The sequence below is a fragment of the Anoplolepis gracilipes genome, chromosome 12 (genome assembly GCF_047496725.1).
Source record: "Anoplolepis gracilipes chromosome 12, ASM4749672v1, whole genome shotgun sequence".
In the NCBI taxonomy this organism is placed as follows: domain Eukaryota; kingdom Metazoa; phylum Arthropoda; class Insecta; order Hymenoptera; family Formicidae; genus Anoplolepis; species Anoplolepis gracilipes.
Window position 1 is genome coordinate 6,581,636 of NC_132981.1, and position 12,287 is coordinate 6,593,922.

Below are 12,287 nucleotides of genomic sequence, written 5' to 3' on the forward strand. Positions count from 1 at the left end.
TAATATGATTTATTTGGTAAGAATACACATACACATATACCATATTCACGTCATGTAAAAAGTTGCAGTGAAATAAAAAAATTTTTGACAGTTATTTCTAGAATTAAAAACGATGCGATATAAATATTTTAAAAAGAACTAAAACACTTTAGATTCGTCAGTTAAAATGAGATATGACAGTTAATTTCCATTATCGTTAGCAACCGTCATTGTGTAATGAGACGTAAAGTATTCCCGAGATCGTTTTAGCAGCCGCTAAATATTCGATAAGTAATTATATAAAAAAAAGCTTTCGGTGCGCGTAACGTAAAAGAACGAAGAAAAAAAAATAACGCAACGTTGCCTCACACGGCGTTATCTTACGATAGAAATTGCAGCTACTCATATTACAGCTGCGAAATCACGTGTTCAAGAATTCGCTTACCTCGACATGTGTAAGATTCAAGCCGTCATAAAAAAGCCGGTTCTAAATCATTTATTTGTGCCAAATGATACTTATGTAATTAATTTATTCATTCCATTTCATATAATTTATAAAAGAGCAATAGACGAACAAATATTTTAAGTTTATCGATAAGATCAATGTCAAATCGAATTTTTACTTTTAACTAAAAATTTGTTTAGAAATTTATCATTTATCAAAAAAAAGTATATATAGTTATCTATCATGGTACATTAAAAAGTAATCTATTATTCAATCTTAGTAAGAATGTGACATATCTCTGCATCAGTCGCTACATTGTCCTGTCAATACGAGTTCATCTCGACTTGACGAACCGGCGAACGAGCTGGTTTAGAACCGGCTTGAGAGGATTTCGAATCCGTCGATTATCTGAGATATATGTATGTTCATGCGTTTAAAATTTCATTTGCCAGGCCGATTCAGCTGCGCGAGTCCAAGAAAGAGAGCTTAGAATTCAATCGGACTCAATTTGAATATCGGCTTACCGCATCCGTTGTTGTGTTGTGTATTTCCGCGACGATTTTTCGCTACGTGAGTTTTAGAATCGCCATAGTAGAACTTGTATCGCAAAACTGATATTACCACGCCCGCGTATTATCACGCCGACGTATTCCTACGCATTGATAACCGCCGTTTCCCGACGATGGCCATGGTCTAGCGCGAAACGCTACGCGCTAACGCCGTATTTATCGTCGACTTTAGATCCGATGACACGTGAGCCGACACCGACATTGATCTACCTTCGTGCTTGCTTACACTCACCGACCCTGACCGAGGGTACTGCTCTCGCAACCGGCTTGAGAGTCGCTCTCCCGCGCGCGTTTGTGATTTTTAAAAAGGTTCTTTATTGCTCTCGGATTTGCAACGGCGGTTTTGCAAATCGGCTTACCTCCCTGCTATTGCTCGTTCGTCTCGCACTTATTTGTCACTTAGAATTCGGAAGCGAATTGTCGTCGCAACAATGTTTGAATATTTTTGAATTAATATATCAGACAAGATGATTGCAAATATAATATATAATATTTAATAAATGGATAAAATAATGTTCAGAGTTTATGTAAGAAAAGAGTTATAGAAAGAACAATGTCTGTGATTCTGCCTCCGCGGACAGAAAAAATATTCCTTTTATAATAAAGATATTTATTCTTTTTAATAAGAAATATGTATGGGTTTGTAAAAGCAAAATCAAAAATTTAATTATTTTTTTAATAATTTTAAATATTCAATACGACGCAATTAGTTAATTTACACACATCTATGAGAATAATATTTACTTACTGTATAACGAAGGAAGGTTACTTGACGAGTGCATGATAAAATAATTTTAAAAACTCTTTTATCTCTAATGTTAATGTGTTAAAAGACTAAATAGTAAAGTAAGCATTGTTTTAAAAACAAGAGCAATTATTTAAGACAATGCTTGCCAATAATAGCGATCAGAACATTAGTATTCTATTTCCTATATAATCATTAACAATTATTGATTAATATCTTTTATTTTTTTAGTATCAAATTAATTTGCATCGATAAGAATTTTTGTTACATATGTATTTGTATATTTTATTATATGTCATAAAAATGAAGTTGCATGAGTCGCTAAGGTGGGGAATATCGTGAAAAACTACTTTGGAAAATTTTATATGCACGTCTTAAACGCGGCGTAATTGATCATCGTGGACAAACATGCGATTATCTCATTCGCATAAAAGGCTAGATAATAACTCGTATGCAAAAAAGAACAACTGTAACTACGTAGCCCAGCAAACGCGAACTTTATCACTGTCGACGATTGCAGCGTCGTTTCTTTATACAACACGATAACACACTGCATGCTTCTCTTCGACTTCGAGTCACGTTCGTGACGAACAAAACCGCTAATTTGTCACTTGGCAGTTCAAGTTACGAGCAGACAATTATCGGTACTTTCGAGGATGATGCTCTATCATCAAGAGATGCTGCACCGTTTCAATTTCATAATGTTTTATATTCGCACTTACGTACGACGTAATACACTCTTCTTAATTAAATATTTGTTGTAAACTTCTTTTAAATATTGACTCTATCTGTCATAATAAGTATCGACTGTGACTTCATCACATACGTCACACAGATGTTCTGCAATATTTCAATCAATTATGTATCAAGTAATTTCGGAGCACTGTTTACTGTTTCGAGTTAATTAAATTTTTTTCCATATGCTTTATTCGTGAATAGTTAAACCGCGTGATTTTTTCGTAACTGTACAGGCCAAAAGTGTCATTCATCAAATTGTCCCATTGACAATCAACTAATATTCTTTATAATATTTTCAAAATGTTTAATTATTCATATTTATGTAACCTACATTAACTCTTAAAAGTCACATATTTTGACACTATTGATATTTTAATAATAAAATATCCCCAAAGCTTTAATCAATAAAAAAATGTTTAAAATTTATTATTTAAATTAAATTTAAAATTAAAAAATAAATTTTAACACAAGTGTATTGTACATGATCATATTCTACAGATCAAGGAATATAAATTTTAGATAGATGTATATTTGGTCAAGTACTTCTGTAACATCTAAACTTGCGACAAGATGTTATGATCCATATGACTAGGAATAGAGCAAAACAAATGTGTGACCTACGAGGGTTAATTATTGAGATAAACTATTTTTCGGAAAATGTGAGAAAAGCGCGAATATAATCTTTTACTATTTCTTTTCTCATTATATTTCTCAATGTGCGACTGTTCTCTATGGAGATATGAAAAACGCGCTCTTATCCCAAAACAAACTTCTAGATGAAAACATTGCGTCGACACTCCGACTCAACTCGGAAACCACACACGGTTATAAATAGTGTTACGTGCACGACCGCATGTTCTTTATTATCACTCGGCGAGCTTGGCGAACAGATATCGCGTCCATATTTGAAACGCTTAGTCACGCGACCTCGGTGACTTGAAAGGCTCTTCTACTTGGTCTCCAATTAACTTGAAAAAAAAAACTCTGCTCGAGATGCCCGATGTCCGGTTTCAAGAATCGTCACGTGCTATGTGAAACATAATAATGAGAAAAAAAGAACCTTCGCGAACCTTCAGATCTGAAATGTTTTCCATCAATTCGCCTAGTTATCCATCATTTCAACAATGTTTAATATATGAATAAGTTCTCCGCTTTAATATATACGTGAACGCGAGTTTTTTTAGAGTATTTTTACAACATGTTTCGTAGCAATATTTACGAATATGCTTATTCTGAAAAAAAAAAAGATAGCGCGCATTTCTGTTCTTTAACAAGACAGTAGTTTTTAGTCCTTGAGTGTCTAATATTGAAAAATATTCCTTTTCTGTGATAAAAACAGGTGTCATTAAAAATAATAAAGTTGCAAGAAATATTAATCTTGATAAAATATGCCAAAAAGCCACGTTACTTCGAGCATTACTAGTATAATCTGTTACTAGAATCATCTTATTTCCTGTATAAAATATAAGTAGAAAGAATTATTCAAACGTTCATTAAAATTAAAATTATCGCTTAAAAGTGGGAGTTTCTATTTTTTTTATCTCTAAAGCATCGTAATAAAGTCAATTAAATCTCACTTGACTTTAATTTAATAAAGTTTATGAGAATGACTCTCGTAATATCGCAAACATACACTCACACCGCTTTCGGAATAAACCACTCATTGCGTCACGTACGATGCAATGTAATGACTATTACGAAAGAAAGAACCGTACTCTTTTATAAATAGATAATCGTAAAAAAATCATTCTAATTAGCTTAATTCGTCTTACGAATCGAATGTCTTTCGGCTTATTCTGTAAATTATTAACGTAGTAAAGGTTTCATGCGCTCCACCCATTCGTCGCGCAACATAGCGAGATATAATTACACGCATGCACGCGAAACAACTTTGCGATTTACACCCACGAGGAATGGTGAAAGTACAAATGACCGCTGCCTGCATACTTATGCAGTTACGTTCTCTGGGCTCTTACGTCGCGCGATTATCACGCCAAACTCTCTCACATTACATTCGCGAAATGTTACATATGTTAAATTAAATCAAGATATACGCACGGGGACGCATCACATTTTTTCACCGGATATTGTGTAATCGCACGATCAAATAGCTTATATCTTTCCTGTCAAAAAATTATCGTTATGATCATGTGTGCAATATATGCTTTAATAATATTAATATGTTAATTTATTTCTCTTTGGTGAATGTAATGAATTGTTATTGATAAACAACTAAATGAATTATTATTGATAAACAAAATTTTATCATAAATAATCATAAATAATCAATGAATTTTATCATAGAAAAATAATATTTTTCAATATTAGACACTTAAGGACTATAATGAAATATTATTGATAAACAACTAAATGAATTAATATTGATAAAAAACCATTAGATTAATTTACATTTCACATAAACAATTTTATGTAAACAAGGCTAATTTATATTTTATATAATTCTTCCTTCTCTCTCAGTTCGTCCAAGATGACTTAAAAGTATTTATTATATTATACTCTTTCGTTAATTCAGTTGCACATAAACAATACTGAATTATTTTCAGGTTCAAAAAATGATATTGTGCATTTTAACTTTAAGATGACAAATAGACAATTATTGCATCATGACGAATTATATTAAAAAAGATCGTGTCTTGTAGGAGTGACTATTTTTAACCTCATCAATTTATGGATAAAAAAAGGCTCGATATCGCTGTTTGTAGCATTGATTTCAAAGATATAAAGATATATTATTCTTATAACTTTTCATTGATTAAATAATACTCTTAATTGATTATTACGTCTTGGATAAAAATATACGTTTTATATATATGTGTGTGTGTATATGATAAAATTATACGTTTTATATATATGTGCATAATTTTGCTTTTTATATAAGTCTGCTGTCAGGGATTATTTTAACAATTGAGGCTTAGATAACAAAGTCAACAAAAATTTTAAAAAAATCTGCAGGAAAAATAACCATACCAAAGCCGCGAAAGAAAAATACCGAATAGATTCCGAGAAATCATATCAGTGACCAGTAACGGGTCGATAATCAATACGATAATCACCGAATCAATATTTCGTCACGCAAAATTGCGCCTAATAGCAATTTCGGCCATATTATGATTTATAAAAAACCGTAGTATACGGCGCGACAAAATTATAATGCGAATACTATAATTATAGCGCGCAGTCAGCAACATTGCTCCCACCGCGTGGCCGGGTGCCGTCCAATGCCGCAGTGAAAAGTGAAGCTAGTCGCCAACCTCTCTATACGAGTGGTTACGCCCCGTGCAGGGTCAGACTCGCGGATCCGCGCCGCGAGTACCTAGTTATGTTTACGCGGCGATCGTGTCTACCAGGTCGAGCGAGTATCGTCGCGTGCGTGTTCGTTTCCTCGCGGGATCAATCGCTACGAAGAGGTCCTATCCGGTCTTATCTAATAATGACGCTCGTATAAACGACACAGTTCGTGCTCACCGCGTGCATTATCCACCTCGTGTTGTGTTCGCATGTAAAAAAAAGCGAGAAATGAATGATAAAGTTGAGAATGTAATTAACCGAGAATTTTTAGTGGCATTTTTACGCACTGGGATTCATTCTGTGGCTTGTTGGAATCGTTTGCGAAAACACAAATAAGATCACACACTCTGTCAACATGTATATTTTTTGCAATGTTACGCGATTTATGTAGGAAATTCCAGAGTTTGGACATGTTATTGCGGAAACATATATAATTATACATATATATACATATATGTATATTATATATATATATATATATATATATATATATATATATATATATATATATATATTATAATAGTGGATTATCAGTCGTGGATTCGGCATTCGCCTTATCGTATCGCCGTATGAGATAGTGTGTGGTGCTTCGGATGTGTGTTAATGCCAAATTTTTCGTCGTTCTGACATGTACGAATAACATTGTCGAATATTTCGACGAGATAGACTCTTCTACCTTCAGTCACACTTCAGAGCCACTCTCGTGAGCGATAGCGCGTACGACGGTACTTATGTCGAGGAATGTGCGCGGTCGCGTTTCTGCGGTATGCTCGCGGTTCTGGGAATGTTGATTTTGTTAACCGAGACGCGCCGAGCATGTTAGCTTCCATTAGCTGGGCATAATTAATATGCACCAGCGCGAGAGGTAAAGCCGACGTACTCTTGATGACTATTGTGAAAGAGAGAAAGGAACATCTGGCAGCGGACTTTGCGATCCTGCACATGTTGCGATCTTTATCAATCGAAGATTCCGGACTTTTATTTCGCTGGAAACGATTTGCACACGACGATAAGAAATTTTGCTAACGCTTCTGGCGCTCTATTAAATGAGTGTAGGAATAAAGTAATAATTTGCGTAATTATTTCGATGTAAGAGTGAAGAAGGATAAATCAAGACGCTTCAGGAAATTGTCAAGCTCTTCATGAGCTTGAATGGCGACGATGGGAGTTATCGTATATATTCCAAGTAGGTAATTTCGCTTATATTCAGATTCTTTTTTCAAATGCCAAATAATTCCTGTCATTTTATTTGATTTAAAAATTAAATTCGTTTAATTTCTTTAATATTATATCTTTATAATCTTTCATGGTAACATAGTTTTATTAAATTAAAATAATAAGAGATTAAATATTCTTAAAGGAGAATTTAAATAAAAAAAAGATATAATAATATTGTTCTTTTTAAAGCATATTAAGCATTATTCTCCGCTTATTCGTCTTAGAACGCGATGTTCTCACTGATAGAAACCGTGAAAATTGCAATGTCACTCAAATTTCCATATCGCGATCACGTCACGTGTTTATCGACCCTGACTTGTACGACCAGGAAGTCAGAAAAATGTGAATAACATTTTTAATGCTCTTTATGAAAGAGATAGTACATAACAGATATGTATTTACATAGCCCGATCATACGATCTGCGTCATCAGCGCGATGTGTCGTTACCGACCCATATGACAGCTCGATTGGATCACACGCACCGCTAATGAAATCATCTTGGGTATAATAAGATTAGAATGAGAGTCGAATGTTATACTTGAGTAAAAATAAGCATTACATAACGCGACGTTGAATTAAACGCTCGGCTGATCCTTGAGAAGCAATGCTTGACAACATGATAACATTATCGTGCTGAGTCATGATAATTCGGTACCTGATGCATGTGCGTCTGCACTAACGTGTTATAAGTATTGAATAAGATTTATGTAAGAGAACTTTTTTTATGTGTTTTCTAATATAAGTTATATATTCAACGACTTGTGTACAATATATATATATATATATATATATATATATATATATATATATGTATATATGTATATATGTATATATGTATATATGTATATATGTATATATGTATATATATATATGTATGTACGTATGTAAAAATATAGACTAAATATAGGAAGACAGAATGGAATATTTCTTTTTTGACGTAATAGAATAAAATTGTTCTCTCATAACTTAAAAATCATAAAATATTTATTTTACATAAATATATTCAATTATATAATACAATAATAAAAAGTCGTGTGACGATGTGATGTATTGCAAGTTATAATAAATGCAAACATAAACATATCCGAAGAAAAAAAGAAAAGAATACAGAAAAAAGGCAAAGGAAGAAAAAATTGTAAAAACTGATAAATTTGTAATATATATTGCGCGAATAATTCTAAGAAGCAGCTTATCATCTTATTTACAAACGACGGAAATGAAAGTAATATCTTTTGTTAACATCTCTCTTCACAAATTCAACTTGAAAGCATGATAAGGACAGATCTACTCTATGTAGTATTTGGTAATTAATGGTAGATAAACATTTTATAACTACACATGCTATAAAATTTCGTTGCGAGTTTATTAGGGTCATATATATATATCTTCAATTTTATATAAAATTCACTAAAAAAAGAAATTTTGAATTTTTTAATATTTTTTATGTGTAGTATATAATATATCATATATGATAGAGAGCTATATGAGAAACACGAATGCCATACACATATCGTAAAGTTACACAAACGCCTATTGTTTTATTTGCATAAACTTGGTTTTAGAAATTGAATAGAGGGGATAAATAAATGATTAACTGTGCAACGCTGAAAAGCGAGTTAAAAAATGCACGGCGTACTTCCTTTTCTTGAAACTAGTTAATAATAACGAGTAAAACCTGGAACTAGTCACGTACGGTTTGAAGGCACTCGGTTACGCTGACTGCTTCTAAGAATGTTGTATCAGCGCGTCGTTGCACTATAGACACGATATCCTGTGTCGATTTAAGAATATGTACATTTATTAATACGTGCTGAAATAAATTTCTTTGATATTGTCTCTCTTTGTGTTACAAGCCACATAAAATATTATTCAAATATAAATAAATATAAATAAAAAATATAAATAAATTTAATTCACAAATCTATTTGACTTTGTATCAACCTTCATGACTTACATAAAAATTATAGTATTTTATTTATTTATAATTATGTGATTGATTTATAGCTGTAAGCGTTAAATTGTAAAAAATGTTTTGCTTACGAAGAAAATAAAGCAAATAGTTGCAATCGATACATTATCAGTCTTACGTTTATTTTATAAAAACGTTATCTTATAAATAATCGTGCATATAAAATTCATATTGATAGTATAATTAATGTTGAGTGAATAATGATATTTAAAGTGTAGTTTATCTAAAGATATTTAATGTATGTTCCCATTTAAAACAAAAAATAGAAATGAGACTATTTGGAGTTTGTAGTAAATTTACTGGTAACATAATACAAAGATAATTATATAAATGAAAATTGACAGAACTCAATTATTCATATAATATAATAAAGCCAAGTAAATCATCATCTATTTCAAAGTAACTGTGAAATTTATAGATCAGTGAAAAGTTTGTAGTAATTTTATTTCTTACAACTAGTCGTACAATATTGGTTGCAACAATGATAATCTGCTGATAACGGGATTTACGAGCCAGCGTATTTTTCCCATATGTTTGCATGTTTTCCTTGCGGATCTTATCTCGTACAATCGGCGGACTTAAAGTCCACCGATTGATATTAATAGGCATGTTTGATTAATGATATATCTATATGCTCGAGTATCTGAAATATCATGTCACAATCTTTTTTGATATATATATATATATATATATATATATATATATATATATATATATATATATATATATATATATATATATATATTATTAATAGTAGATTGATAAATGTATAAAAATCTTTTATATTGAAAATCAATAAATTAAAACAGAGAAAATAAGAGATAAATTAAAATGATTTTTCATTTAAAAAAAGTTACATTAAAAAATAATTTTTTTAATCAATAACTAGATAATTTCATAAATGATAATATTTTCATATTTTTTTATTTTTGTGAAGAATATATTCTGCGCATCACAGTAGATTGCTAGTTGTCTAGGATACTTGCACACGTTTTAAATAGTCATCTGCGCAAAAACCGGTTGTATGGCAAATGTCATGTTTGCAAAGAAGTGTTTGCTATCGAAAGGCTTGAATACCAACATATCAGAAATTGTATTCGATTTTCTGCAAAATGTTGTTTTGCAGTTGCGTTAAACTTCGCGCAAACATGATGTTTACAAAAGAACATTACGAAAATTTTCATGCACGAAAGGTAGGCGACAGCTTACTTCAACATGCGTATTTTGCAAATATGATTTTAGAACTGTAGATATAAAGCTACATCTACGAGATAAGGAGTAATTATATCAAATAAAAAAATCTAAACACTAACACCCTGTGTTCAAAAATATGTTATTCATAACCGTAATACTGTTATCGAACCGTAATAACGTTGTTGTTTTTAAAATAAATATTTTTTTAAGTATATACATTTAGATTTTTTAATTATTCATGTATATAAAGTAATTATGTAATAAAATTATATAATTTTATATTTTATCGTATTTTTCAGGCATGTATACCATGCGCATGTTGGACAACGGTAGCAACAATGCATCTGGACCCACCGGTGCAACGGCTCTACCGAATGTGCAGACGGCTGGCGGTACGACTTCGACGGCTACGGGTGTCACGACTCTACCTGGTGTAGCCGATGAGAGGATGGACGCTTCGAGCGACAGTGCTGTCAGTAGCATGGGTAGCGAACGCGTACCATCTCTCTCGGACGGCGAGTGGATGGAAACTGGATCAAATTCCAGCAACACTCAGGCTGACTCTCATTACACCATGGATTACGCGAGGTAATTAATATGTAATATACTTAACTTTCGATAAAAATTAAAAAACAAGCCGACAATTAATTTCCTTTTTGATTAATCATAAATAATTGTGTCTCGAGATTTAAACTATAAGATGAAACGTTACATTCAATGAAAGCAATAGATTCAATAGTTTCTTTAAATTTTGGAATTTGGCTAATTTCAAGATTTAATGATGATTTAAATAGATAGAATTTAATGCAATATATTTAAAATATTTATCGAAATAATATTTTAATTGTATCACAGCAAATATCGCATGCCATACGACTGTAGTTACTCAGTATCTGGAAGAAATGCTGGCTCTCCGAGATGTCAAACAGAACGGACTGTACCGCCAGTCGCACAAAAGAAACATCAAATGTTCGCCAAGCGATATTTTCAAGAACAAGGCACTTGTTAGTATTTAAAAATAATCTCATACAATATTTTCGAATATAAGACGATATAGAGAATTTTAATCGTAAAACTATTTTTTAGGCTCACCTTTAGGAGCTACTGCCCATCCGACTACTCCAATGAAATATGAATATGACACACATACAGTTGGTGCAGGAGCACCAGGAAACACGTATTCTGGTCCAATCGAGGGTGCAGCTGGGCCACAACCTGAAATTAAATATAGTTGTAGTGTGGATTTCAGTCGTCATCAATCTGGTAAGAGAAATTTAAACATAAACTTATCCAAGATATTAGGAATATCTAATAATATTATAGACTATATCGTTTATATAAGCATATTCATTTTTAATATACTATATGTCATATGTAATAATTTAACATAAATTTAAAAAATAATTTTATTAATAATTTTAATAACTTTATTATTTTAGGGCGATCTGCAATAGAACATGTTCACCATAATCACACTTATCATTTGCCTGCTGAAAGTTCAGGATCTCTTCAACGTCCGATTTCCCGCGATAAGAAAGGTAACAATGTTAATATTTTTAATAGTTTATTCCAATCCTTAGAAATTTATAATTATTAATTTATAATTTATAATTGGAAACTTATAATTGGTTAAATAATAACGAAAGAAAGAGAAAGTGTATCAGTGAAATTTTTATAATTTTAGCTCGCAAAAATGACCACGATGAGCATTTAACGAGAGACGAGAAAAGAGCAAGAGCATTGAATGTGCCGATTGCAGTCACTGATATCATCAACCTTCCCATGGATGAATTTAATGAACGCCTCAGTAAATATGATCTTAGTGAGGCCCAACTATCCTTAATACGCGACATACGAAGACGAGGCAAAAACAAGGTTGCCGCACAGAATTGTCGCAAACGAAAATTGGATCAAATCATAAGCCTAGCTGACGAAGTAAAAGAAATGCGAGATCGTAAGCTGAGGCTTGTTCGTGAGCATGAGTTTATGCTCATTGAGAGACAGCGAGTGAAAGACAAATTTAGTCAACTTTATCGTCATGTTTTTCAAGTTGGTATTACTATCAATCTCACTTCTTTCATATTAAGTTATATATTATAATCATTTTCAATATATATATA

General features: G+C 31.9%; 1 protein-coding gene across 8 annotated transcripts in view; it reads left to right on the forward strand.

Annotated features, from left to right (window-relative positions):
• Positions 1-12,287, forward strand: part of Cnc (NFE2 like bZIP transcription factor cap-n-collar) — a 96,285-nt gene that overhangs the window by 81,302 nt on the left and 2,696 nt on the right. For all 8 annotated transcript variants that reach the window (XM_072903485.1, XM_072903484.1, XM_072903486.1 and 5 more), the window contains 5 exons: positions 10,467-10,755; positions 11,023-11,171; positions 11,254-11,430; positions 11,607-11,705; positions 11,852-12,216. In XM_072903485.1, coding sequence (XP_072759586.1) covers positions 10,467-10,755; positions 11,023-11,171; positions 11,254-11,430; positions 11,607-11,705; positions 11,852-12,216 — 1,079 coding nt within the window. The remainder of the gene's footprint in view (positions 1-10,466; positions 10,756-11,022; positions 11,172-11,253; positions 11,431-11,606; positions 11,706-11,851; positions 12,217-12,287) is intronic.